This window comes from Tenrec ecaudatus, chromosome 12, assembly GCF_050624435.1.
Source record: "Tenrec ecaudatus isolate mTenEca1 chromosome 12, mTenEca1.hap1, whole genome shotgun sequence".
Lineage (NCBI taxonomy): Eukaryota > Metazoa > Chordata > Mammalia > Afrosoricida > Tenrecidae > Tenrec > Tenrec ecaudatus.
In genome coordinates this window covers 123,835,856-123,863,416 of record NC_134541.1, presented here as the reverse complement: position 1 = coordinate 123,863,416, position 27,561 = coordinate 123,835,856, and the positions used below count along the sequence as shown (strand labels likewise).

The 27,561-nt window shown below is 60.9% G+C and overlaps 2 protein-coding genes across 5 annotated transcripts in view; one reads left to right on the top strand and one right to left on the bottom strand.

Moving 5' to 3' along the window:
• GSG1L (GSG1 like) overlaps positions 1–10,524 on the top strand; it is a 296,355-nt gene extending 285,831 nt beyond the window's left edge. For both annotated transcript variants that reach the window (XM_075528410.1, XM_075528408.1), the window contains 2 exons: positions 2,759–2,829; positions 10,108–10,524. In XM_075528410.1, the coding sequence (XP_075384525.1) occupies positions 2,759–2,829; positions 10,108–10,205 (169 nt within the window). In that variant the 3' untranslated portion in view covers positions 10,206–10,524. The remainder of the gene's footprint in view (positions 1–2,758; positions 2,830–10,107) is intronic.
• A 7,308-nt stretch (positions 10,525–17,832) lies between these two features.
• Positions 17,833–27,561, bottom strand: part of KATNIP (katanin interacting protein) — a 211,076-nt gene continuing 201,347 nt past the window's right edge. For all 3 annotated transcript variants that reach the window (XM_075564655.1, XM_075564654.1, XM_075564653.1), the window contains 7 exons: positions 26,732–26,796; positions 24,994–25,104; positions 23,484–23,623; positions 21,937–22,038; positions 21,095–21,255; positions 20,915–21,009; positions 17,833–19,031 (listed from right to left, as the gene is read on the bottom strand). In XM_075564655.1, the coding sequence (XP_075420770.1) occupies positions 18,976–19,031; positions 20,915–21,009; positions 21,095–21,255; positions 21,937–22,038; positions 23,484–23,623; positions 24,994–25,104; positions 26,732–26,796 (730 nt within the window). In that variant the 3' untranslated portion in view covers positions 17,833–18,975. The remainder of the gene's footprint in view (positions 19,032–20,914; positions 21,010–21,094; positions 21,256–21,936; positions 22,039–23,483; positions 23,624–24,993; positions 25,105–26,731; positions 26,797–27,561) is intronic.

The following is a 27,561-nucleotide window of genomic DNA, read 5'->3' as shown; positions in this document are numbered from 1 at the left end:
ATGGGGTTTGGCTATGAGCGTGCCAGGCTTCCTCAGGGAGGCCCCTCCACAAGGGTCCCTCCACCTTGGCTCCGTGCTAGAACCCTGGGGCTATTGTTCAGCCTCTCCCCATGATTTCAATGTGCAGCCAAGGCTGAATACAACAGGGCTAGAACAGGCCCAGACCCACCCACTCCTGTGGGTGTACGTAAGCCACCTGTTGCCATGGGGGTCTCGCTGGATGCATGGATGCACGGAGACCCAGAACCGCGCTCCATGGGCTTTCTGCCCAGTGGGTGCTTTCCTAGAAGCAGATCACCAGACCTTTCTTCCAAGGCACTCCAGGGAGGGCGCAGCCTCCTGCCCACCTGCACTGCTCTGGGGCTCCGATTGTAAACAGAGTTGCATCTGTGGGGTCTGTGGCGGCCACCCCACGGCGAGGGCAGAGCCCAGAGGTCGTGGCTCACCACAATGGCTGATGTTTACAAGGCTTGCCCATTCTAGCCTGCCTGCCAACCGTCTTCAAACTCTGCAGAGCAGGTCCTCTGGGAGTTCCTGGTGAGCAAACCATCGGACGGTCTGACGGGACTGAAGGGATCTATGGAGGGCCATCCAATCGTTCCTTTCGGTGAGCTCTGGCCATTCCCACGCAGTTAGGGAGAAGAGGCAGATGAGTAAGAAAGAGGAAGGAGTGTTTGGGAATGTGTCAAGACTGTCTCCCATGCGGGAAAAGCGGGAGGCGGGGAGACGGAAGGGTGGCAACCCAGGAAGAGCCATGCTGAGGGCACGACGGGAGACGTGGAACGAGGAAGGCCTGGCACCGTTGGCAGGCTTGATGTTGGAAACGCACCAAGGGGGCGTGGCTGGAGATGGAGACTCAGCGGACCGTCCGTCTTCATTGAGAATAGCGACGGGACTTATTTTTACTCCCTGGGGACAGACTGCATTCCTGTAAACATGGGGCACCTTTGGGCCGGGCCCTCTGGTTCTCTGGCACAGATCTGGGTTATAAATGAGTGCGGGCCATCAGCAAGTCTGGTCCCGCCTCTCCTCTGGCCTGGCCACTGGCAGGCAGGCCTTAGTGTGTGGGTCCAGAACCGCGGGGGCTTCTGTAGCTGCCGGCGCCCTACATGCCCCTGGCCAAGGGCAGGCTCGTTATCCGGTCTGCGTGCCACGCCAACAGGACCAGCACCCTGGGAACAGGGAGCCTTAGAATGCTAGGAAAGGGACCCTCTAACACCCTGGTGGTTCCGGGTAGAAAAGGTCGTGGCTGGAAGTCAGAAGACCAGGATTTTGATCATCTGTGGAAGGATCTTTATTTTAAAAATCATTTTATTGGGGGTTCTTACAGCTCTTATAACATTCCATATATCAATTGTATCAAGCACATTTGTACCTATGTTGCCATCATCATTTCCAAAACATTTTCTACTTGATGCCTTGGTATAAGCACCTCTTTTTAACACTCCCTCCCATCCCCTCCCACCCTCGTGAATCCTTGATCAATTCTATATTATTTCGTAGCTTACACTGTCCATTGTCTCCCTTCACCCGCATTTCTGTTATTTGTCCCCTTGGGAAGGGGCTATATATCCAACCTTGTGCTGGGTTCCCCCTTTCTCACCCTTTCCCCACCCACAAGCCCCCTACCCTCATGATAATCAATACTTCCATGACCGTTCCTGAGGGGTTTGTCTGTCCTGAATTCCTTGTGACCAGGGCTCGTATCTGTACCAATGTGTGTTCTCCAGGTTAACCAGATTTGTAAGTTAGAACTGGGTCTCAGTGTGGGGGTGGGGGTGGGGGTGGCAGGGGGAAGTAAGTGTACAGGAACTGGAGGAATGATGTGATTCCTCAGTGCTACACTGCACCCTGGTTGAATCATCCCTTCCTCATACCACTCTGTGGTAGGAGATCCAGTTATCTACAGATGGGCTTGGGGGCTCCACTCCAACCCCCCTGGTTCGCATCGATATAGTTGCTTTGTATTGGGTCTTTGATGCTGATGCCTGATCCCGTCCACATCTCATGATCACCCCGGCTGGTGTGCTTCTTCCATGTGGGCTTATTTGCTGGATGGCTGGATGGCTATAGAAGGGTCTCTAGTACGTGTTTTAATTAAGAAGTATCCAGTTAATACAGGGGTACAGTCACGTAGAGTGTTGGAGGTTGGATGGACCCCTGAAATGATTGCCCTGAAGTCATGGTTAAGCCTGAAACCAAGAATCGCTCCTGAAATTTAAAACCAAACAGTAGTGTAGCTTAATCAGTGGACGATTAGTTACTGAGGAAACTAAAACCAGACTCGCTGCCACTGAGTCCGTGCTGACGCCTGACCACCCTCGGGGGATCCTGGGACCTGTACTCCTGCACAGGAGTCAAAAGCCCTGGGTCTCCTCCGAGGAGGAGGCTGTGGCTTCAAAGTGCTGACCTTGACCTTACCCGATGAGTAACCACTGTGCTGCCTGGGTTCGGAGCCATCCTACCAACCCCCGTGATGCTCACAGAACACGGGCTCCAGTCGGAAGCAGGGCCGGGTTGCTCGTGTCCCTTTGCACCTAGCCAGACGTCTCCCTTCTGTGCTGTGTACCTGCTGTGTCATCAGGTTGGCCACCTCAACTCCCACTGCCCCCGTCCCTTCAAGGTGGACGCAGTGACCGCCCCTACACACACACACGCACACACACCTGCATGTAATAGCAATCCCATGAGGCAAACGGTTCTCCAAAGGCTTCCGGCCCTGCTTCTCACACAGGCGTCTGTCTGTCTCTCCCTGCAGGCTCGAGAAGGGGGACGGCACCGAGGAGGAGGACCTGCGCTTAGATTGCCGCCATGAGAGATACCTCACCCGTAAGTGGCCTCGTCCGTCACCAGGGCCTGGTCTGCAGATGGTGGACTGCCTGAGGAAGGAGAGCCCCTGGGGATGAGCCAGACCACCCTCCCCTCCACCCCGCCTCCCACCCCAGACACACACGAAACCCCAGAACCAAACTCGCTGCTCAGCGACCCTACAGGAAGGGGGAGAGCTTCCACCGGGGGTTTCTCAGACCAAATCTTTATGGGATTGGAAAGCCTCGTCTTTCTCTCGGAGCAGCTGGTGGTTTTGAACTGCTAACCTTGCCGTAAGCAGCCCAAAGCATGGTTAGCAGGCCCGTTTGACACACACACTGGAGCGGGGGAAATTGAGAGGCGTGCCTCCGCTGCTGCAGCAGTCACTGGCTTCAGGACCAGACCGGACGCTCGGGAGGAAAGGCGGGGTCTGGGCCAGGGTCTGTTGCCAGGAGGGCATCTCCCAGGTAGAATTCGCCAAGTCAGGAGGTGACGGTGGACAGGATGTTTGTGCTGCAGGAAGCTGCTGGCAGCCCAGAATGCATTGGCTTCATATACCTCGCTGTGGGGGAGCCCACGAGGCAGAATCTGGGGCACCCTCGGAAAACAAATGCCTGAACCAGAAAGCCGAGAGGAGCGGAGAGACGAGGAGGGACCTTGCTCCAGAGAGTGAGGGTGACAGCCAGTGGCAGTGAAGCCACGCGACCCAGAGCTCAGCTGAGTCTGCTGTTCTGACGGGGGCTTCCTGCCTCCCAGCCTCTTCTGGGGTCCCGCCGCTGGGACCACTGTCCCCGCATTTTGCAGAGGAGGAAACCAGGCTCAGAGAGGCAGAGCCAGTTGCCTGGGGCCACACAGCTTGGCTAGTCAGTGGAGGGGCAGCTACAGCAGGTGCTGTTGGGCCGGGCTCAGAGGCCCTTGGGGAAGGAAGCTTCAGTGAAGGCAGGTCTAAAGCTGCCAGAACTGCCCCCTGGGCCTGGGGCTTCCCCTGTGTGGATGCCTCCGCCCACTCCCTGGCATCACGGGCTCGAAGTTCCCTGAGGGGCCTAGAGCCAGTTGCCCTCTGAGCCAGGGGAGGGGTTCCGTGGTACTCTACATGGGGCAGGGAGGGTGGCCGGGTTGCGAGGGCGGGGTGGGTGTCCAGAGGTAACTGGAGAGGTAACTGAAGAGCTGATGGGGGCAATAGAGGGACTAATGCCACTGTCCTTAGGGCGAAGGGTGTGGGGCCCCCGAGGCCCGCCGTGCACTCTCAGGGGTGCCGGAGCGGCTGCACTGGGATCCAGGCCTCCTGGGAAGCAGCCTGGTGTGTTCACAGGGTGCCCAAGCCTCTGCAGGGATGGCCACCTCTCCCCCTTGGCCTGTGAGGTGCTGGGGTGCCGTGTGGACATGGGAAGGGGGGAGGAACCCCCACTGTATCAGAGCTGAGGATCCTGTGGGCCATTTTAACGATCTAACATTTGGTTGTGCCCGCTGCTCTGGACCAGGTCCGCAGTGGGGAGCGCCCTGCACTGTGGGAGTCGGCGCAGGAGGCAGAGGACGGATGAGTGGGGGAAGGGGTCCTGGGATTGGGCAGGGGTGAGCCAACCTGGAAGGAATTCAACGGTCTTGTGACCCCGAGGGGGTCGATCACCCAGAAGAACTTCGTTCCACTTGCATCCCCTTACCTCCATCGAGTCTGTGGGCCTTCCTTGACTTCCCTCCTTCATCTTAAACACAGCTCCGTGTCACAGGTAGGGAAACTGAGGCACAGAGAGGAGAGGTCCAGGCACTTGCCCACCATCACACAGCAGCAAGTGCCAGACCTGGGATTTGAACCCAGCCCATTGGGCGAGAGCCCACACCCAGCCCACGACTCCCCCTGCTGGGGTTTGGTCCATCTGCCAGGCCTGGCTGTGGGCAGGCCCTGAGCAGGGACCCTCAGAGCACTGCCGGCTCTGACCAGCCACCGAGGGATGCGAGCTCGCCGCCAGTCAGCGGCCTCTTAGCTGCTCGTGGGTTTTTGGCCAAGGAGATATTTTGGAACTGCCTGGACAAGCGCTACCATGTTTCTGCAGCAGCAGCTGCTCCGCTCCCGGCAGGCGGAGCAGGGGAGGAGGAGGGTAGCAGGGAGCACCATGTGAAACACTCAGCAGCGGGTCTGGGCTGAGCACTTCCCAGCCGGAGGCATGGCGGCCCTGGGAACAGAGGGGTGTCCCCCCTTACTCTGTGGCAAGCTGGGTCTCCCCTCCCACCTTCCCCCTCTGGCCCTTAGGACCTCCAGCCACAACCTGTCCCCTTCTGCCGCAGACTTCTCCAGCCACACTGGCCTTGCTCCTCCTTGACCATGCAGAGCGCAGCTCCTTCACAGGGGCGTTTTCATGCACTGCCCGTTCCACCTGGAATGCTCTCCCCCAAATCCTCACATGGCTCCCACTGTCTCCTCGTGTACGTCGCTCTCCCGGCATTTATATTCCTTCAGACCATTTAACCGGCTCTCAAATAACCTTCACGTGTATTCACGTGACTTGTTTCCTGCTTGTCTCCCTCCATGAAGTTCCAGACACAGTGCGGCACCTAGTAGGTTCTCAGCTGTGGCACTGACCTCCAAGCCCCTCTCCCCACCGCCGCTGGCCACCTGAGCAGTGACACGAGCTTCTGTTTGTCTTCACTGCTCCCCTTAGCTACTGTGATCCTCTGTGCCCCCCCCGACCCCCCGCCCGAGAAAGAGTGCCTTTGAAACCGGCCTTTGGGGCTTGGCAGAGCCACCAGCCAGCTCCGTCCGCGAGCACATCAGACATGACATTTGATGGGGGTGGCGCCGCCATATGGTCCAGGTGCCTGCAGCCTCCTCTCGGGACCGATGGGCTTTGGTCCTGATTGCACCTGTCAAGTTCAATGCTGGAGAAACGCCCTTGGCTTCGCCAGGTGCTGCGGGAGAGGCCAGCCCGGGTGAGAGCTGTCACTCGTCAGCCCCGGCCAGGCTTCTGGGAGCTCTGTCTAGACGGGCCTCTGCCACTGCTGCCCCGGAATCTCGGGGAGAATTTCAAGGAAGACTCTGGACTCAGAGCAACTTGGCATTTTTATTAGCTCAAAATCCAATCCAATAGACTGCTGCCGGAGCAGCTTCCTTTATTAAAATGGAAACAGACAATATTTCGGAAACAAATGCCCAGGCCAACCTGCTCGGAGCACAGATGGGCCTGCAGCTTAGGGAGGCTCCAGACCCTGGCCCCGTGGCATGAACGCATCGGCCGATGGTGGCCTACCTCTCCCGAGCCCAGGCTGCTGGGCCTTGTCCCCCTGCCTTCTAGATGCAGTAGGTCTGGGCTGGGGCCTGGGAGTGTGTCTTTCTGACACGGTACTGGGGCAGCTGCTGCCCTGCCCCCCACCCCCACTCGCCCCGCCGGGTTCTGAGCAACAAGGCTCTGGCAATGCTCAATGGACTGCCGTCTTTCCTCTGATGCCCTGCTGGAAGCCAGCCTGGACTGGGGCACAGCTAGTGCATAACTCAGCCTACCCCCCCCCACCGATTCACCAATTCAATTATGTCTCCCCACTTGCTCTGAGCTCTGAACCCCATCACAGCCCGCACTGCTACGGCTGCCAGGCAGGCCCCCACAAGTTCCCCCCCAAACCCTTCTCTCACAGTCCTGCCCCCTCTCTGAGCTTGCCTTTGCCAACTTGCTGCCTCCTGTGGCTCCTCACTGGACTGGGCATTTCACGAGGAGATGACCATGCCTGCCCTGCCCCCTGGTCCAGCACATAGTAGGTGATCAGTTAGTGTGAAGGGATTTGCTTAGAGTCCTGGCCTTGTTTTGTGAGGCAAGTACACACATGCCCAAACCACCCTAGCCCCTAACGTCAGGGTGATTCAGGCCCACGGCCGCCCTGTAACACAGAGAAAAACTCCCCCGGGGAGGGGGCTCCCCAGGATGACCCCAGCAAACACCCAGGGCAGTAGTTGGAATACAGATTTCCTGGGGCTTCAGTTGCTTGGCTCGGCAGGGCCCAGGAGCCTATCTCCTATGAATCTGCTATGTGATTGGAGCCTGTGGCCCTGAGGGGGTTTGTGGGGCCTCTTTTCCCGACACCCAGAATCCTTTGCAGCTGCAGCCCTCTAAACCACCCCCTCCCTCCATGGGCCCTGCCTTCTCCTCCCCCCTGTTCCCTCTGCCTGAGATGACTCGCCTCTCCTCTGGTGGAATGTGGGCTCTCGGCCAGCCCCTCCTCCCTGCCGCTCCTCAGAGGCCCCTTGTCCTGCCCAAAGCAGGACGACCATCCTTCTGTCATAGGGGCATTGAGGCCTGGTGGTTAGAGCCGCCCATTGGAGTGAGTCTGGCAGGGCACGAATCCAGGGCTCAGACCTTGGGCTCAGGCCCCAAGCTCCTCCTCTGTGAACTGGGGGGTGCCCCGGTGATGCTGGGCTGCTGCGAACTGCAAGGGTAGCAGTTCAAAGCCACCAGCCCCCCTGTGGGAGCAAGACGAGGCTTTCTAAACCCATGGGGGCAGTGCCGCTCGGTCCTATGGGGTCGCTATGCGTCGGAATTGACCCGAGGATAGGTAGAGGAGTCAGGAGGACACCTACCTCTCCTGTGGGCTGCCCAGGTGCATGGGACAGCTCCTGGCGTCCAGGAAGGAAGAGCTGTAGGCATGTTCAGGTCACCCTCTCTCTACGTGTCCCCGAGTCTGTCTCTCTCACTAGGCTGCGGGTGTCCTGAGCAGAGGCCCCCAGTATGGAGTCTGACACCCAGTAGGTCCCCAGCATGCTGCTTGCTATCCCAGTCCGCCCAGGACTTACTGTGTGTCCACCCAGACCCTGGGGGAGGCGGGACACTTCAGGATCAGGCGAAGCAGGCCCCTCCTCACTCTCATGGCCCCTGCTGTGTCACCACACGGGGCATGAGCACAGGGGAAGGGGCTGCCCCTGACGGGGCACCAAAGGGGAAGGGAAGGCTTCCCAGGGGAGGAGAGGGTGTGGGTGGGGCACTCGAGCACAGGGGCTGGCATGACTGGACATGTGGAAGGAAGAGGCACGCTGGCAAATGGTCCAAGGTTCCCTAACCAGCTTCCCGTGGACTGCATCTCCAGGTGTGTGTGTGGGCGGAGAGGGCTCGAACATGCTAAGCGTGCTTGTTCTGGAGATTTTATTTGGAAACCCAGAGCGTCAACGCCCCGTGGCAGCAGCCTCGGGGCCCGTCATCAGAGACGCGGGAGACGCATGGTGGGGCGCTCAGTCTGTAGCAGGAGAGCCTTTGCTGGCTGGGAACTGGGCAGGAGCAAAGGGTGTGGGGAAGAGGGGCAGGGGGCAGGCCCCTGTGGGCAGAGCGAGGGTGTGCGTCTGGCCTGGGGAGGGGTGAGCCCCTCTGGAACTATGAATGGCCCCGAGGGCCGCCAGGAGGGAACCCCACTGTCCTCAGCCATTCAGCCCCGAGGTCCAAAGGCGCTGAGGTCTGATTAAACGGACGGTGAACTGCACGGGGTTGGGCAGGGGGCCCCTTGTCCCCACAAACACGTGCCTCCTCCCTCCCTCTCCGTCCCGGTGGAAACCTCTCCGGGGCTCTGCCTGTTGCCGACAGCGGCTCCCTACTTCTAAGTAATCACTTAGGAAAACAGTCCAAACCTCCCGGGCAACAAATATTTGCTTCTAGATTAAAAAGGGGAGAAAACAAAATTCCCACACACCTTTGTCTTGGCAGGAGATATTTCTACCTCTGAGGCCCAAACAGATGTCCTCCCAGTGAGGCAGCAGGATTCCACAGTGTGTGTAAACCTTCCCTCACCCTCCTTCCCTCCCCTTGAAAGACTAGTCACGCTTACAAAAAGATGGAAGCTGGGGGGGGGGGGGCGCAGGGAAACCCGCCTGTGTGTACACGCGCACCTAGGGGTACCTTCATCTCCTGTCCTCGCCTGCTGGGCCCTCTGGGAGACTCTGCAGAGAGGCCCGGCAGCGGCACTGTGGTGGGGAGAGGAGGAGCGTGGAGCTCCTGGTCCGCTGAGGTCCAGGGGCCTCCTACAGAGCCCATGTGACCGCAGAGGGTGACAGGTGTGCCTGGGAGCCACTACCAAAGACCATCAGACTCCCTGCCCTGAGGCAGCACTGACTCACAGCGACCCTACAGGACAGCGCAGGACAGAGGAACTGCCCCTGTGGGTTTCCCAAACTGTAACTCAATGGATGGATGGAGAAAGCCTCATCTTTCTCCCGAGGAGCAGCTGGTGGTTTCGAACTGCTAACCTTACGTTTAGCAGCCCAACAAGGAACCACTACGCCACCACCCCGCTCCAGAGAAGTGAGGCAGAGGAGAACAAAGTTTGTGAATGCTGACGCTAAGAATCCAAGAGGTCATCCAACCCAGGTCCACCAGGCCAGCACCTTATGCCTTGTGTAGTAGCCTCTGTCTCTGCCTCTGGAACACGGGGTACCTGCCTTGGACGGTGGGGGTGGGGGGCCTGGGGCTGTCAGTGCTCAGTAACTGCCCATTTCCTGCCCCCCCACACTGTGCCCAACATGCCATAGTTCAGCCGGACTAAACTTGGTCTAAGGGTGAAGTTGGCCAGGTGTGCTTCGGGGGAGGGAGAGCCCCAAGGGACTGGAGACGAGTCAGTCAGCTTCCTAGGTGGTTTGAGACTTGAGGGTCAGCGGGTTGACAGGCACGTCATGCCGGGCAAGTGTGGAGACAGAATGGTCTGGCTTGCCGGAAGGCCCTGGGGAGAAACCAGAGGGAAGGCAGGGAATGGCCAGACACGTAGGAGCACACACAGAAGTGTGACCACAGGAGGAACGCCCAGGCCCCGCTCTTGCCCTACGCCATGAGGACCATGGGGTGGCTGGGAGCGGTCACAACAGGAGAGGCTCTGGGCAGTCTGTGAGCATGCTCACTGCCTCGGGGGAGGGGGCAGAGTGAAGACCGGACATTGGGGGAGTGGCCTATGCGTGTCCTTCTTGTCACCTTCAATGTGTGGGCACAGTGGGGTCGGACAGCTGGCTGGGTGATGGGCAGGAAGGGCAGTGCTGGGTAGTTAAGGAGAGCTAGAGGTGGTTGGAAGGGTGGGGAGTGAGTAGGTTGGTAGGTGGGTGTTTGGTCCCAGGCAGATGTGCAAGTGGAAAGGTGTAGGGTGCATGGGTGTGGGTGGGTGGTGGGCTCGGGGAGGGATACTGGTCTGTTGACAGGTGGGAGGTGGGTAGTGGGTTCGGGGGCTGGCGAATGGAAATGGTGGTGGCTTGGTCGGTGTGGGGCAGGGGCAGGGGCGGGTGAGGCGCTGGGTAGATGGAGTGGGAACGGAGCGCGGTGGCCTGGCCACTGACCCCTTGTCTCTTGACAGGACACCATCCACACCTGGGGGGTTCCTGGCCGAGGAGTGCTGCCCAGGAAGCCCCGGAGCTGAACCGCCAGTGCTGGGTCCTCGGGCACTGGGTGTGACGGAGAGCCCGGCCTGGGCCCTGGACATCAGGTTGCTGCTGGCCTGGCACCTCCCCTCCGGAAACCTGGCCTGTGTGCTACAAGGCTGGCCCACTTTGCTCTTGGTCTCCTGGGTCTCAGGGCAGCTTTGGGACAGGAAGCCCTAACTCTGCTGGCTGTGGCCGGCACCAAAAGACACGGACATCAGCCACTGGACACCTGGGCCACCTATCACCAGCCAGGAAGTTCAGGAGGCGCCCAGAGGTGCAGAGCCCTGTGGGGGGCAGGGGCGGCTTCCTGAAGGAGGAGAAGCTGAGCCGAGGGCTGGGGCACACAGCAGGGGCTCAATAAATGCTTGTGGACCCGTTTCCTTGCTGTGTTGCGGCCAGTGGCCCCACGCATGGCCAGCTTCTTCCGAGGGCCCTGGCGGTGCTGAGTTCAGGGCCAGGCACTGAGCGTGTGGCAGGGAGGGGACTCAGAACCAAAGTTGGGCCTGGGGGGTGGGAGGCAGGTGCCAGATGGAGCTACATTGGGTTCCAGAGGGCGTGTCCAGCCCAATAGACAAAGTCCCAGAAGGCGGGACCTAAGCCAGGAGCTTAGAGAGGTCAGATCTCGAGGGAGAGCTATGCCCGGACCTTCCCTGGGCACCCTTTGTCCTGTGTCTAGGGCCACTTTTGCATTAAGCCCTAGGACTTTGATGCCTGGGAGCAGCCCTGATCTTAAAGACGAGGGAGGGTCGAGTCGCGGAGATCAGCAACTTGCCGCGTGCAGAGGGCCCACAAAGCAGCACAGCTACCGTTTGAACCAGGGCTGCTCCCAGCACCAAGGTCAGTGGTCTCCCGAGGGTCATTCCTTTCCAGACATTTCTCAAAGGCTCCCTCAAGCAGAGCCCTTAGTTCTCCGTTACCTATCGCCGTCCCCATCTTCCACTCATCCATCCTTCCATCCATCTCCCATCCAGTGATACCATCCATCATTTGTCATCTTCCTTGTATCAGACACTCATTAAGCATCCTTGCATGCATCCCATTCTTCAGCCATCCTCTGCGTATCCGTCTGTCCACCAGCGGGCATATCAACTGTGCTCCTACGGTGGTAGGCACCAAGACAGCGACGGTGTCTGTCCTCCCATCGCTCAGGATGAGGCAGACACTCCCTGTCCCTCCCATTGTCAACCGGCCTCCCACAGCCGTCCTGGCAACTCAGGAGCAGGTGCATGGGCGGCATGTGGGAGAGCTCTGTGGTCATTTGCTTCTGTGATGAGGAGGGAGAGTTGGGGTTGTAGGAGCCCCCAAAGTAGCACCTGCAAGGGGTGGAGGTCATGGAAGGTGGTGGTCACAGGAGGCCCCTCTGGAAAATGCCTTTTAAGCTGGGACACGGAGGCTGTCAAGGTGCCACCGAGGGAAGGGTGCAGCGGGGGGCAGGAGGAGCTCAGCGGGGCACTAAGAAACTAAGACAGTCCCCGTGGCAGGGACGGAGAGGAAGAAGGCAGGAGAGTTGGTGACACTCAAAGCCTCCTTTAAAAGATCCCAGACTCATGCCATCTAGTTGATGCTGACTCACAGTGACCCAGTAGGATAGGATAGAACTGCTCCTGTGAGTGCCTGAGACGTGTGTGTGTGTGTGCGCGTGTGTGACGGGAGTGGAAAGCCTCCTAGAGGCTGGAGGTTTCAAACTGCTGACCTTAATGATCAGAGCCCACCTCGCAATCACCACGCCACCAGGGCTGCTCAGGACGCTCCAGCTTGCTCCCAGGGCCTGCGCGCAGGAAGGCCACAGCAGCCACGGCAGCGCCTCCCCTACCCTCCCTGTGGGAGGGCTCTCGGGATGGGGCCCTGTGGGCAGGCTCAGGAGCAAGTTAGGAGGGACTGGCATGTCAGTGATGCGGCCCAGGTGAGGGGCAGGGCATGGGGCGAGGGAAGTCTTAGGGACATCCAGGTGAAGGTCACCCCGGTCATCTCTGACTCAGGCCTGTGCGAGCCCTTCATTCATTCCTGACACATTAGTCCAGGTGGGGCCCTCCTGAGACGGGGCGAAATCATAAGACCTGGATGCTAGCATGAGGGAGGACTTGGCGTTAGGCTGGGAGCCCGAGGGAGTCACAGCAGGTACAGGGCTAGGGAGCGATGAGGTCCCACAGGATCTGGGCCTGGAGCGAGTGCCTGCTTCCCGCCAGGGTCCTCTTGAAGTCAGCGCGCAGCCCCGGGGGGTGCAGGCAGGGACTTGGGTTGGCACTCGGGCAGCGCTGTCCCCTCTTAGTCGTGTTTCTGTAAACGTGTAGTAGACAAATGTACCGTGGTGGCGCTCCGGGCCACGACTCAGACACCATTGCTGGGGGGGGGGGGACCCCAGTCAGCATTTTGGTGAAAAGAGCACTTCAAGAAGAGCATATCCAATAAATAATCGTGCGAGTCGCCTGTGATGATGGTGTGTGGCTGCCCCTGCACGGGCCCCGCTCCCCCTGCCAAGGGCTCAGGGAAGGGAAGGGAAGGGGCGGAAGGGAGGCCTTGGGACAAGGCAGCTCAGTGTAGCCCCTCCCACCTGCTGGGCAGGGGCAAGGGCCCAGGGGTCTGCCGGTGCTCTGCAGCCTACAGCACAAAGGCTGCTGGGCAGACACAGGAAGCACATCCAGGTAGGCCTGGTGGGTGTCTGGTAGGGCGTGAACTCACCTGCAGATGGCATCATCTGGTGGGCAGCCCTAAGGGGTCCTGGGGAGGGAAGGAAAGGGCCTCTTCTCCAGCCCCCCAGCAGTGCTCTCAACCCTCCTGCACTACGCCCTGGGCTGTGCGTCTCCAGCCTCCAGACCCACACCTCCCTCACCCAGGAGTCTCCATCATGTGTCCCGAGCTTCTAGTATCAGCCACCAGAGGTGCAGAGCCCCAACCCCACTGGCATCCGACACACATGCTCACCTGTGTGCAATGGCCGGGCCCTGTGCTTGCCTCCGTGCACATGCACGGCCCAGGTATGTGCAGGCATGCTGGCTTCCCTTGCCCATGGGGGGCCTTGTACACGCCCGGGGGACCTGCTGGACCACACTCACAGGTGCTGCTGCGGGCACACACCGCCCAGCCCATGCGCCCACCGTGCTCGTGCACCTGGCACCGGACCTGGCTCACACCGCCCCTTCTGTCTCCAGAGGGTCCTGACCTCCAGTCCACCGGCCTCGGTGAGTCACCGGGCCTGCGTCCTTCCTCGCCAGTGGCAGCGATAAGCAGTCATCCTCGCCCGCCCCGCAGAGCCAGCCTGCGGCCGGGCCCCACATTCCTCTCCCTCTGGTAATGGAAACGTCAGCTTGATTCATGGGCGCACACTGGTCTGCGGCAGCCCGGCCTGAGGACATGACGCGCTGGGGGGAGGGGGGCTCGTCTGCAGGGAAGCTGGGCTGCCAGGAGGGAGGAGAAGGCCCGGACCACCAGCCTGGGTTCGAATCCCACCCAGCCCACACAGACCTCGCTGACCCAAGAAATCATTTCTGCGGGACTTGGGAGCACAGGGCCTGAGCTGGGTGGGCCTGGCCCTGCCATGGCGGACAGAGCTGGCTGCCCTCCCCCATGTGGTCTATTCTCCGTGGAGATGACAGACTATCTGCACAAGTGTCGCTTCACAGTGAGAAAAGTCAGCGCGGTTTGGACAGAGGGCTCCCAGAACAGACACAGGACAGACCGGGGTGGCAGGAGGCTGCCAGGTAGAGGTGGGCAGAGGGGGCAGCCGTGTGGAGGCCCTGCAGGAAGGGATGGCAGCGAGGTCTGCCTGGCACAGAGTTCAGAGCTCAGGGGGCCTGGGCTCCGCTGCTAGGCGGTCATCCACGCCTAGGGGGCTCACGGCCTCCGTCCTGACAATGACTGGGAGTCTGTATGTGAGGGAGAACTGGGGACGTGTGGCAGGGAGGAGGTGGCTGAGTCCACAGTGGCCCTGGGAACGGTGACAGGCATCTGGCCATGAACCCTATGGCATGAGAGGCGGTGGGGAGGGAGCTGGGTGACGGGCACTGGAGGGCACGAGGCAAGTGGCTGGGACCCGGGAGAGGTGCCTTCCCTGTGGGGGGCGAGTTAAACCCTCGGATGTGGACAGGAGCATCCCGCACCCCTTCCTGGGGCTGGGGCAGCAGAGGAATGGCAGCCCTGCCCAGCAAGCCTATGGGTGACCAGGCTATCGTGGGCTGGAGGGCAGGCACAGAGAGGACGCCAGCATGTGCACCACTCCACGAGGGCCCGGGGCCCCAGAGGGCTGGCCTGGGGGCTTCTGCACTGACGTGTTGCGACGTGAGTTGTCAATGTGCTCAAGGGCTGGGGTCCACGTGCCCCTTCAAAGCCCTCTGAGCCTCCCCCGAGGTTTCCAGGGGTGGGGTGCAGGCTGGGGTGGACCAGGTAGGAGGTGGCCTGGGGCAGGGGCGGCAGCCAGGGAGCAGAAGGGGTGGGAGCTGACAGGGAGGTCATCAGGGACCCTGTTCCAGAGGCTGGTCTGTCCTGGACACCTCGCTGGTGGCTGGCGGTATGACCCTGCTCAGGCCAGGGGCCACACTTCAGCCCCAAGATTCGGCACCTCCAGCTACGAAAGCTGCCATTTGCCTAAGAGTCTAAAGTGGGGGGCCCTACCGCTTCCCCAGGGGTGTCCCAGGCTGAACTGCTTCCCAAAATAGCCACACAGCTGTGCCGGACTACTGTCCCGTACCTCCAGGATGCTGGGGGTACCTGCACTTCGGGGACAAGACCTACAGCAGCCCGTGCACGGAGAGCCTTTAGTGACCCCTGGGTTGGGGAATCGGTTGTTGCAAAGTACGCCTGCCAAAGGCACTCTCCCCACCAGGCAGGGACCACAGGGATGGGAGGAGTTTCCCAGAAGGCAGCAGGAAGCAGTGTAGAATATAGTGGAGGGGGGGCAGACACGTAATATGATAATGCAGCAGACACCCCACAGGGGCACAGGGAGGGGCATCCTGGATAGGTCTGGCCCTACCCTTTCTCCCTGCTCCCAGGCCACTCGGAAGGTAAACCGCCCCCCTCCTTCCATTTCCCTGTGGAAGCAGGGAATCTTGAGTTTCACTGTGAACTCTGACATTTTGATAAAAGCAAGTGGTTTGAGGGGAAAAAAAATCAAACGGTTGCCTGAGCCCACAGCCAGCCAGGCCCACAGAGAGCATGAGCCCTCTGCTGTCTCCCGTCTCCCGCCAGGCCAGGCAGGACACGCCGCCCCCTGGCAAGGGGTAGGGGTGCTGGGTGGAGCCAGCCGCCACCATGCTTCCCCTGCAGCCCCCCTCCCCAGTACTTGCAGAAACCCACTCCAGGGAGCTGACAGTGCAGCCCAGCGGACGGGAAGGGGACTGGTGCCCAGAGGGTGGGCTGGGGGTGGTGGTGCAGGAATGGAATCAGGAGGAAGTGGAGAGGGTGGGAGCTACCTGCAGGAATGAGGGGTGGGGTGCAGGTAAACCTGGGAATTGGGGACTATGGTCTGTGGGGGCAGAGTCAGGGCCTGCCTGGGGGTACTCATGCAGCAGAGGCTCAGGGGCAAGCACTGGCGGACTTGTAAACAGGTCAAAGGCTGCCTGCAGGCTGGGTTGATGTAGCTGACTGTTTGAGGACCTCTGGTGGGTGGCCTAAGGGTCAGGCTCTGGGCTGGGAGACCAGCAGCTGGTCTCAAGGAGGGGCTGCTTCTGTCAAGATACAGCCTCAAGGGGGACACTGGGCCTCCACTCAAGGACTCCCTCAATGCAAGAATATTTCGTTCTATTAAGCTGCCATTCCATGATGCTCACCTTCCTGACATGATCACTGTAGACAAATGGGTGCATAAGCAAATGTGGGGAAGAAAGCTGATGGAGCCAGCTATCAAAAGATATAGCATCTAGGGTCTTAAAAGTTTGAAGATAAACACGTAGCCATCTAGCTCAGAAGCAACAAAGCCCACATGGAAGAAGCACACCAGCCTGTGTGATCATGAGGTGTCGATGGGATCAGGTATCAGGCATCAAAGAACAAAAAATCAAATCATTGTGAATGAGGGGGGGGGGTGCAGATTGGGGACCCAAAGCCCATAGGCAACTGGACATCTCCTTACAGAAGGGTCACAGGGAGGAGATGAACCTGTCAGGGTGCAGTGTAGCAAAGATGAAACAAATTTTTCCTTTAGTTCCTAAATGCTCCTCCCCCCAACTATTATGATCCCAATTCTACCTTAAAATCTGGCTAGACCAGAGGATGTGCATGGGTACAGGTAGGAACTGGAGACACAGGGAATCCAGGATAGATGATCCTTTCAGGACCAGTGCTGAGAGTGGTGATACTGGGAGGGTGGGATGGAAAGGGGGAACCGATTACAAGGATCTACATATAACCTCCTCCCTGAGGGATGGACAACAGAAAAGCGGGTGAAGGGAGACGTCGGACAGTGTAAGATATGACAATAATAATTTATAAATTATCAAGGGTTCATGATGGAGGGGGTAGGAGGGAGGGAGGGGGAAAAGTGAGGAGCTGATGGTCAGGGGCTTAAGTAGAAAGCAAATGTTTTGAGAATGGTGATGGCAACAAATGTACAAATGTGCTTGACACAATGGATGGATGGATGGATTGTGATTAAGAGCTGTACGAGCCCCCAAGAAAGTGGTTTTTAAAAACCCAACAAAACAAAAAGAGTACAGCCTCAAAACACATGGGAGCAGCTCGACGGTGGCCCACAGGGCCACTCTGAGTTGGAAGGAAGGGACCCGGTGTTGGGGATTTAAGTTGAGCCAAGAGTTGAGAGCTAGATTTCATCTGGGAGACAGAACCCTGGGGTCCAACCTCCCTGACAAACCTTGGGAGTTGGCATCTCGGGGGACCCAGAGCTGAGCTGCAGCTGTCCCTCTAGAGAGGGCTGTGTGACTCTCCCGCTGGTCTGAGGACCTGCTTTGTCCCGGGCCCTACTGGCCCAGCCTTGCAGACCCTTGACTGTGGTTCTTGAGAAGCGGGGATGCAGGCCCAGGGCAGCAGTCAGCTGTCAGGGCCTCCCCTCCCCTACAATTCTGGAGCGAGGGGTCGGGGCAGCAGGGTCCTTGACTTGTAGCAGCCTGTAGGAACTCATGGGAGCAGGTGGCCGAGGGGAGGGTGTTGCCCATGTGCTGGGCTGGGGGCAGGTGGGGGGTCTGGGGGTGAGGGGGACACACAAACACACACAAACACACATATGCACACGCACACTGGGCTTGCACCTGAGTTGGAGTTCGGTGCCCTCTGCTGGCAGGGCTGCTCTGTGCAGAAGCTGGGAGATGGCACCTTGAAGGAAGCAGGGGGAGGAGCAGTGAGGAGGGACAGCAGCACCGAAGGCCCGGGGGTGGGGGTGGGGGGAGAGACGGGGTGGGTGCCGCTGGCTCTGGGTCCGTCCCCATGCCTCAGTGTCCTGCGTGTACACCACGGATCACAGCGGGCCTGCCCGCCCTCAGGAGGGGCCTTGGAGGGCTCACTGGGTCAATGCCTGCCACAGTGCCCATCCTCCCCATCCCGCCTGTAGATGCGGGGTGGGGGGTGGGGGGGCCGGCAGCTCCCTCGCCCAGCCCCTTCCCCAGCAGCCAGGGTCCCGACTCCACTTCTGCAGGGAGCACGTGTTCCCTCCCCCTCCCTCCCGCGGGCAAACCCACCCAGCGTCTGCATCCTTAATAACCTCTTTTATTGATTTTGCAAGAGAAAAAAATAGAAATTTATTTTAGAGTTAATGCCTGTACAGTTTTTACCCCTCCTAAATTGCACGGTGCACACAATTATGATAAACAGCAGCTCCGGCTCGGGGAGCGTCTATCGTGTTTGTGCACCTCCAGCAACAGGGATGGGGCTGGAGTCCTTTCAAGAGACAGCGCGGCTCTGGTCCCTTGGTGCCCATCTGATCTGCCCGACTGCCCGGAGGGGGGGGCGGGGAGGGGGAGGTGCCCGCCACATCTGGGGGCTTGGCAGCCTGGGAGGCAGAGGAAGGCTCTCCCCAGGGAGACACCCCCTGATTTCGGCGTCAGCCTGGGCTCTGTTTGCGTGGCAGCTCCTGCAGAGGCTGCAGGGCTCCTGAAGGGTTTGCCGGGTCGGGTTGCATAGGAACCAACTCCCAAGCACGGGCCCGCAGCGGGCTGGGCCGGGCGCCAGGAAAACCGCAGATTAATATTGGGAACGAGAAATTACCCACCACTGGGAAACCAATTAGGTCTCCGATCCGAGCTTGTTACACAGATAGAAATAGATGTGGCTGGGCTCCTGGCGGCTAGCTGGGGGTGCAGGGCACCTTTCCAACGTGCTGGGGCGGGGCTGGAAGGGGGTGGTAGGTGCAGCCTGGGCAGCTAGCCAGCCTGCCAGCCCAAGAGCCCACCAGGGGATCCTGAGCAAGGTGGTAAGGGTAGCATGAGGGGATGCGGAGGTGTGGCCTGGTGGCCATGGCCCATTGACTCTGCCTCCCCACAGCCTACGCCTGTCCGTGTGTCTGGCCCAGTATAGTTGCTGGGCCCGCAGGCTTCCGGGGTCTGCCGCTGCCCCAGGCTCTCTGGGCTGCCCCATAGCCCTGGGCTGGCCCTTTTTAGAGTGACCAGAGGCCAGTGGCCCTCCAGAGCCAGCTCCCAGAGGGGTCTCTTCCACTGGGTAGGATGGGAGCAAGGGCAGCTGACAGCTCCCCCAGACCTGCCTTGTTGGGGTATACAGGGCAGCCCTTGAGCCGCCCTCCTCTGCCTGCAGCTCAGCCTTCTGCAGCCCACCCGCCGGCAGAGCACTCCGGGGGCGGAGGGGCAAAGGACCGGCCCTGCTCTCTGCGGCTGGAGCTGCTCTCCTGCCTGCATGGGCCATCAGCACCGCCACCGTCTCGCCGGCTCCTCGCTTATGCAGGTTTTGGGGCGTAAGGCTGTCGGGGAGAGCACAGAGGGAATAGGGTCACTGACACCCCCTCCAAGGCCTGCAGGGGGAAGCCAGAGTACATGGGGTGCCGACATCGGGGGCCTCGTGAGGGGTGCTCCCAGCAGCCCCTGGGCTCAGGGCTCACGGCATGCGGGCCCTGCCCTGCCTGCCAACAAACTCCTCCCACCTCCAGGGTCATGGCCAGTCCCCCCACCCATGTCCCCCTGGGAGGCCTTACCCTCGGCTGCTCTCTCAGAAGTCTCCACGTGCACCTGCCCACCCCCCATGGCCTCCCACATAGGTGACAGGGGCCTGAGCGCAGGTGGCTAAGAAGGAATGGGGGCTACCTGGGAGAGGGAGGGTGATGGACACAGGTGCTTTCTCTGGAGCGGGCGGGCCTGGTTGGGGAGAGCAGCTGCCTGTCCTGGCAGAGCCAGGGGCCTCTCTCGCAGGACCCAGCCCCAGAGTCCTCACTAGCCCTGCCAGCTCCCTCCTGGGCTTGGCTGTGCTGGAGATGGAGGTGGGGAGCTGGGGCAGATAGTACCACAGGGGCAAAGCCTGGTTTCTCGTTTGGGGCTTACACGCTGCGCTGGGTCGGGCTCCCTTCCTGGGGGGACACGAGGCTCAAGAGGAGGGGCGAGTCTGTCCAAGCTCCTGCAGCTAATGTGTAGGACCCAGGGCTGAAGGACCCAGGCCAAATGCCCCCCCCTCACTTTACTGTCCTGACAAACCTGTAGGGTGTCGTCAGGTGCCTTAAGAGAGGGGAACAGAGGCCCAGGTGAGCTACACAGGCGGGAAGTGGGCTGGCCACAGGGGTCAGCCTCAAACACCACCCGGTCCTCCCACTTGACCGTCTCAGAATATCCTCCTGTCTGGTGCTGGCCCCACCAGCACTTCCCCAAGACCCGGCCCTCCTGCCCATGCTGGGTGTGCTGCTCCGAGAAGCCCCCAGTCCTGGTGCTCCCCGGTCACCACTCCCTCTTCAGTGAGGCCTGCTTCCTGTGCCTGGCAGTGCTGGCCCTGCCCAGCCCTGTCTGTCTGCTTAGTTCCTCCAGAGGCTGCCTGCCACCCTAGCCACAGTGGCTGCCCCAGCCTGGCCTGCGGCCCTTCTGCTCCAGCCCAGCTGGCCCTACCCAGCCCCGTCCACAGCCAGGCCCCTCTAAGGTTTGCTGAGGAAGTCCACAGGCACGCCTGAGTCGGGGAGATGCCCCTAGAAGTGCAGGTGGCCACGCTCCCCCAAAAGGAATCACTTTGGATGGGGATGGAAGGGAACCAGGGCACCTCAGCAGGGCCCAGTGTGTGTGGGACACGCCCACCCCACGGCCCCTCCAGCCAGCAGTGCCCACGGGACAGGTCGGAGCTCTCGGCCTTGTGTGTCCTTGACGCTATGCTGGGAGGGTTCACGTGGCCCGTGTGTCTCCGAGCGCCTGGGGCAGCATCTCAGGAGCCCAGGGGGGCGGGGTGGGGTGGGGGTGGGGTGGGGGGTGTGTCTACTCCCTTAAAGAGTCTCCATCTCGGAAACCCACAGGGGCAGTTCTTCCCTGCCCTGTGGGGTCCCTGTGAGTGTCCATTTACGTGAGGTCAGGGAGCTTGTTTTGGGGAGCGCACCTTCATGACCTAGGCTCGTGGCTTTCCTGCACGGGAGCAGGCCAGCGCTCCCTAAGCACCCCCACCCCACCCCACCCAGCCCCAGCCCTCGGTCTCCTGCCCTCTGCTTGCTGGGCCCAGGCCCCCTGTCCCGTGGACGCGCCCTCGCTGCTGCTGTGGCCTTCCCCTGCTGCCCGGCTCCTTCCCGGTCTGTGGGTCTCAGCTCACACACCCGAGAAGCAGAGTGGCCACAGGAGCCCGGCCACCCTGCTGGTTGTCTGGTTTGGGAGAGGGGGCACTGACCAGGGTCCGCGGCGGCGGCATTCTGCTTGCGCTTGGCGTTGGCGACGACCCGGCTCTCGTTCATCATCTGGATGTCCTGATCCTCCGCCCGGTTGCTGTGGGAGGGAGGGGCTCAGGCTGTGCGTGGCCCTGCCCATCTGTCCCCCACCTGGGCAGGGCTGGGGCGGAGTGGGCACGCACCTGATGGTGGTGTGCTTCTCCTGGAGGCAGATGCCCGTGTCCTCCGTGAAGAGGATGGTGTGGTAGGGCACCGTGGGCTCGCACGTGGGCAGGATGCCCCCCACCAAGTGGCTGACCATGGCCAGGATCCCGTTGTAGACCAGCAAGTCGTCCACCAGGAGCTGGACCGGCAGTCGAGGGAGGGTGAGAGGGAGGGTGTCCTTACGCGGCGGGAGGCAGGCAGCCCACGGGTGAACGTCCACGTGTGGGCGGCTGTGTGGTTCACTGGCTGAACTACCCCTGGCACCGGACCCTGGTTTCAGCCATGACGGCTTAGGGTGGGTCGTGAAAGCAGGGAGAGGGGGACCAGGCATGGTAGGGGGTGCCTGACACCTGCCTTTGGGAAGCTGGAACCCGCCAGGAAGGGCTCAGCAGGGGTAGCTGGGTGGGCTCAGGCTGGCGACACCTGACCCTGGGCCCAGCGAGGTGCTGCCGGGGCCTCAGTAACCTTCTCTGGGTGGTGTTTTGGTCCAAGTATGCCAGGCCCGTGCCAGGACCCGCAGAGCTCTACAGCCGCCCAGAACACCGGGGAGGTGAGGGATCCCCGCCTCCCCACCCCCCTCACCACCCGCTCCAGAGGAACAGGAAGGCAGGCGGAAGACAGCCCCTCTGTGTGCTCAGGGGTGAGAGCCCAGCCTGGCCCTGGGGGAGGCACGGGGCTTCACGGCTGGCTGGCAAGTGTCCCCGCATCTGAGCATGCGGCACGCGTGTCGAAGGTCGCAACGGAGAGAAGTAAATCAAACTGTGACGAATGATAATTGCCGGCAGTCTAATTACCGACGAGCATAATAATAAGTACTTACACCAAACTCCTTCACCCCACGGTGGGGTGTTTTTGCATAATTCCACAGCTTGATCATTGACACGGTGGTGGGCAGATCGAAGATGACATACACCCGGTTCACCTGTCGGAGAACAACTAATGAAAACAGGCATGTTTGGAAACAGGCGCAGGGCTGGGCCAGGCTTCCGGCAGGGGGCGGGGGTGGGGGGTGTCCAGGTGGGCTGCCCACACCCACCATCCTGGGCCTCTCCCCAAAGCCCTTCTGGTCACAAACCGCCTGACCCAGGCTGTGCCGCTCCGCAGCCTCACTTGAAGTGTGGTGGAGACCTGGACGCCGCCCACCTTTCCCTCAGGTCAGGCCCCTCAATGGCTTGGGAATCGGGGAGTGAAGGGGTCCTGAGCTGGTCAGCCCGCCTTGGCCCCAGCTGACCCCTTCCCAGAACTCAAAGCCAAGCCCTGAGGCTCCGCAGGCCCTGCAGGGCGACTTCAGGTGGCACTTGCTCCCCTACCCACCAGCAGCCTTCTGCTGCAGCCCCTCACAAACCCCAGGGCAGAGTAGCCCCCTGTAAAGCTGAGCAAAGGGGCAGCCCCCCAGTAGGCCGCAGCCTGAGCCCACGCTAGGAGCGGCCCCCAAGACACTGAACACGTCGAGATGTAGGTCTGGCTGAGCTGGGGAACAACAAAGGTCCGAACTCAGTCATCCTCAGACTCGGCCCTGGGGGCTCACGCAGGTACCAGCATGGGCGGGGGCCTGAAGAGCCTGCCCCATCCCACCCCAGAGGCCTTCTTCAAGCAAAGACTGAGTGAAGTGCAGCAGCTGGACTGGCCAGGGGCCACAGCTGTGGCCCACCCTGCCCTCTCCCCTGGGTGGAGGTGGGACTGGGGCCACGGGCTGAGCTCAACATGGGGGCAGAGCAGGTGACCCCCAGAGCACTGGAAGCACTTTGGGATAGCCTGTGGGGGAGCTCTGGGCTGCCAGTGCTGGACCTTCCCATGGGGTCAAGAGTGGGGGCACTCTAGTCAGCTCAGGGGTGCTCTGGGCCGCACTGCACGCCTTGACTCAGGCAAGGAGTGCGCTCAGCCCACCTGAGCTAACCTTCCTCCCTGTGCCCATCTGCTCCCTTTCTCTCCAGCTGCAGCTGCCCAGGCCTGGGATGGGTGAGGCCCACACCTGTGCACATCCTGTAGTCTCGGGGCAAGTCAAGGAGCAAGGCCAGGCAGTCCTGGGCAGGCAGGCTGTGTGGGGGCCTAGCGCCCAGGGACACTCGGAAGTAGTGCAGTGACTGAGGAGGCTGGGCTGGGAGGAAGAGGGTGGGTGGACCAGAGAGAGAGGAAGGGAAGAGGATATGGGTGGGGGGCACCCACAGCACGATTGTGCCCAGGTGTGCGGGCCCAAGACACTAGGCTTCCCAGCCTGATGCCCATGTGTCCCTGCATCCTCTGGGGCCCTGATGACCGTCAGCCCAGAGCAGGAGGAAGACCCACTGGCCCCAGGAGGATGGCAGCAAAGGCTCCCAGGCACTGGGCTCATGTGAGGGTCGCTGGGCCACGAAGGGAGACACCCACCAGGCCGGGCAGGATGGGCGCCAGCCACATGTGCCTGCCATCGCTGGTGTCGTTCACTTGGTCGATGAGCTTATCCGGGGTCCGGACGTCCCCGCACACGCCCTCCAGCGAGTTCACGCTGTCCGGGAAGGCGGCAATGTCTGGGGAGCGTGTCAGCTGTCATAACCAGAAGGCACTGTGGGGGCACCGTGGGGCGCCCAGCCCTCGACAGGACCACCGCTCTGCCGGGGGGGTGGGTGTCTCGGGTGCTTGGGGAGGCTGGAGAGCTGCGGGGCTGAGGAGGGTGGGTGAGTGCGGGCGGCAGGCGGGTGCCAACCTCAAGGATAGGCAGGGAGACTGGTGCCGGTGCTGCGTTGGAGGGTGGTGGGGCGGGGGAAACTCTGAGGCTCCTCTCAGGAGGGAAGAGGGTGGTGGCTGGATCCTGCCTGCGAATGTGAGGATCCCAATCCTCCACCCCAAGATGTGTCCCTGGCCGTGGTGGCCTGACCCAGCCTCGGCTACTGGGCTGGCAGGTGCTGCAGTGGTGGCTTGGAGAACCAGGTCCCGCCGTCCAGACCAGGCGGTCCTGGGCGAGGCCTGTGGCATTTCCTCATCTGTGGGATGCGTGTGCACACCTCCCTGCCCTAGGCCTGCCACCAGGGTGGTAAGACACCAGGTGTGGGCACTCAGCCGTCCGCAGCCAAGGAATGACAGGAGGCGATCAGAAACCTCACCGCTGTTATTCCCGGGCAGGGAGGATGGTGGGTAGGGCTGAGAATCCCACTGGGCCCCCAGAGAGATGAGGGGAGGCTGGACTTGGACTGGCTCCGGCCTTTCCCCTCTGGGCTGGGCGGAACCTTCCCGTCAAATGCCTGAGGTCTGGCCTCTGCCATGTGGGCAGCAGCTAGCGATCACCAGCCTGGCCTCTGGAGCTGCCCTCCCAGCTCCACCACTCGCTGGCTTGGGGGTCTGGGGGCAACAGCTCAGCTTCTGCCTCAGGTAAAGGCAGCCCCCTCCCAATACTGCTGGGAGAGAAACGGGGGGGGGGCATGGGTGAGGCCCCAGCATAGCACCTGGCATTAGTGGTGGGTTTCAGGAAGGCTAGGGTCAACTGGCAGGAGTGCTCGCTAGGAGCTGGGGTGTCGCCATTCGGCCCGACTGTGGGCCCAGCATAGCCCATTCCTCACGAGGTTCTGGACCATCCACCTGGTTCCTAACTTTCTGCGGGGCTCACTGAGGATCCAGGGGGGAGCATCGCATGAACAGAGGGACTGGGGTCATGCAATTGGGCCCATGAGCTGAACGCAGTGCACCAGGGCTTGTCCGGGACCAGCCTTGAGCGCTCCACACGTGGCCGTGCCTTCGCTTCTCGCTCCAGCAGCAGGGAATCTGTGGAGGGCTGTGTGTGTGTGTGTGTGGGGGGGGGGGGGTCCTGTGGCCCTGTAACTGGGGTCTTGGTGTTGTCCAGGAGCCAACCCCTGGCGGGGTCACTGGCACTCCGCCCCCGCCCCCGCCCCTGCGGGAAGGATACTGTTTTCCGACAGAGGAATCTTCTCTCCCCGCTCATCATACAGCTCCAGGCCGGTCAGGCCGATGTAATAGGGGTCCCCCCAGCTGGTCAGCAGCTGGAACTGGAAAATGACTGGGCCATGGGATTAAGGAAAGCCAGGCATGGCGCCCTGGAGGGAAAGGCAGAGGGCGGCGCGCAGCGCAGAGGTGCCGCCCATCAGCTCACGTGCACCCGAGACGGAAGCCTGTCAGAACGAGGTGGCACGGAGCCTTCCTCCACGCTGCCGCTCAGCTGCATGTATACACACGCACGTACACGTGTGTGCCTGTGTGCCCAGATGTACAGCACATGCAAAGTGGCCTCCAAGAGTTTGTGGGAAAGTGGAGTGAGAGGCTAATGGAGTTTGGGGAGCCCTGGAGGCACACGGGCTACCTGTTGGGGTGCTGACTGCACGGTCAGCAGTTTGAAACCACGAGCTGCTCCTCGGGAGAAAGACGAGGCCTTCCTCTCTGGGAAAGGGTTGGTGTTGGAACCCAGGGACGGTTTTACCCTGTCCTGTCGGGTCACCAGGAGTCAGAACAGACTTGACGGCAAGGGGTGTGCTGTTTGTCTAGTCTACACAATAAAAAGTGCATCTAGTGGCGCGTGCACACACAAGAGCCCTTGTGGCATCGTGGTTACGTGCTGGACTGCTGGGCCTGCAGTTTGAATCCACCAGCCACTCCGCTAGAGAAAGACTTGGATTTCTACTCCTGTAAAGAGTTACCGTCAGGGAAACCCACAGGGGCAGTTCTATTCTGTCTGTCTGTCTATCTATCTATCTATAGAATATATGATTGGGCTAAGCTGAGGCATGCCGGGGCCCTTCCCTCACGTCCCCGAAGGTCAGCAGTTGCCCCCTGGAATGCGGAGACTGAGAAATGGAGCCAGGGATGCCTGACTCCCCAATAACGGGACAGCCTGCCTGCCAGAGCTGATAAACTGCATCCTGCGCCATAAACCTTGCTGCGGCAGCACGACCCCCTTCCCCGCTTTCCTTTAAAAACCCCAGACCTCGAACAGGACCTCGTGACTTCCCAGGCTACTTGCTAGACCATGGGTCTTCGCCCAGGAGCTCCCTCTAATAAAGCTATTTCTGTTTCTGCTCTCCCTCTGTCCTGTCAACTGTCTTTGTACGTCTCCCTGTGCCGCCTCGTTTACCTCTCACTTGTCCTGTGGCTCAGTTCGTCATATATATATGGAGAGAGAGAGAGAGAGAGAGAGAGAGAGAGAGAGAGAGAGAGAGAGAGAGAGAGAGAGCTGGTCGCGCAGTGGGGTGTGCGGTGGCCTCCAACCACAGGTCAGCAATTGAAGAACGACATGGTAGTTTGCGTCTAAGGAGATGCACCGCCTCAGAAACCCACAGGGGCCGTCTTGCTCTTCCTGTGAACAGGAGAGGCAGCCAGTCTGCGTGTGTGCTGACGTCAGGGAGCCTGGGGAGGGCGGTGGTTATGTGTGAGATGGCTACCGAAAGGTCAGCCGTTTGAAACCAGACGAAAGATGGGGCTCTCTACTCTCGTAAGGAGTTAGTCTGGGAACTCATGAGGGGCAGGTCTACCCCGAGTCTCACTATGAATCGGCATGGGGGGGCGGTGTGAAGTGCAGGGGCTGGAAGGACACAGCCACAGGGCATGGGGGGCAGCATGGGGGTGCAGGGGCTGGAAGGACCCAGCCACAGGGCATAGGGGGCAGCATGGGGGTGCAGGGGCTGGAAGGATACAGCCACAGGGCATCAGCGGCGCCTCGTAGTCCATGCTCGCGTGCTCCCGGCTCTTGGTGTGAAGCCTGAAAACCACAAACAGCACCATGTACTCACGGCTCAGAACCCCGGCCTGGTTGTCACCCAGGCCTGGCAGGATGTGGTGCCTTAGTGACCCGGGGGGCTACAGGGCAGCTGAGCCCCCTGCTCTGGAGGGACTGTGGGAGCCAGTGCCGCCCAGGCAAGGCTCCCTCTGCCAGCCGGGCACCATTGCCTTTAGTTGTGCCCACAGGGCCCCATGTCTCCACACCACCCTGGGAAGTGGCCCCTGCCAGCGCTCCAGTGACAGATGGGGAGGAGGGTGGCAGAGGGGGAAGGCACCTGCCCAAGGTCACCCAGCTGGTAGGAGGAAGCCCAGGCATTCAGCTAGAGGTTGCTTGGACGCAGGGCCTTCTCTCAATCACCGGCCTCTGCACAGACTTGGCTGCTCTCGGCAGTTTTTCGAGGCCTGGGCTGGGTGCTGGGTAGTGACTGGGGCTTGTCAGGAGAGGCCTGCTGGAGCAGCCGGGGCAAGGCCTTGGGGAAGAACCAGCTTGGCCCCGAGGGTGGCCAGAGGGACACAGGGAAGGGCAAGGTTGTGGGAGCAGAGGGACTTGAAGCCTTGGCTTCGTGTTCTGAGCAGGTGGCTTCACCAGCAGGGGACACCATCTCCAGGTCTGTGACATGGGCTGGGCAGCCCCTCCCACTAAGGCTGTCAGGAGGTTCCCGAAGGTATTCACCTAAAGCACCCTGAATTGGCAGGCACTCGGGAGGGGGCTCTAATGGGGCTTCTCGGGCAGGCCCCCTCCCTC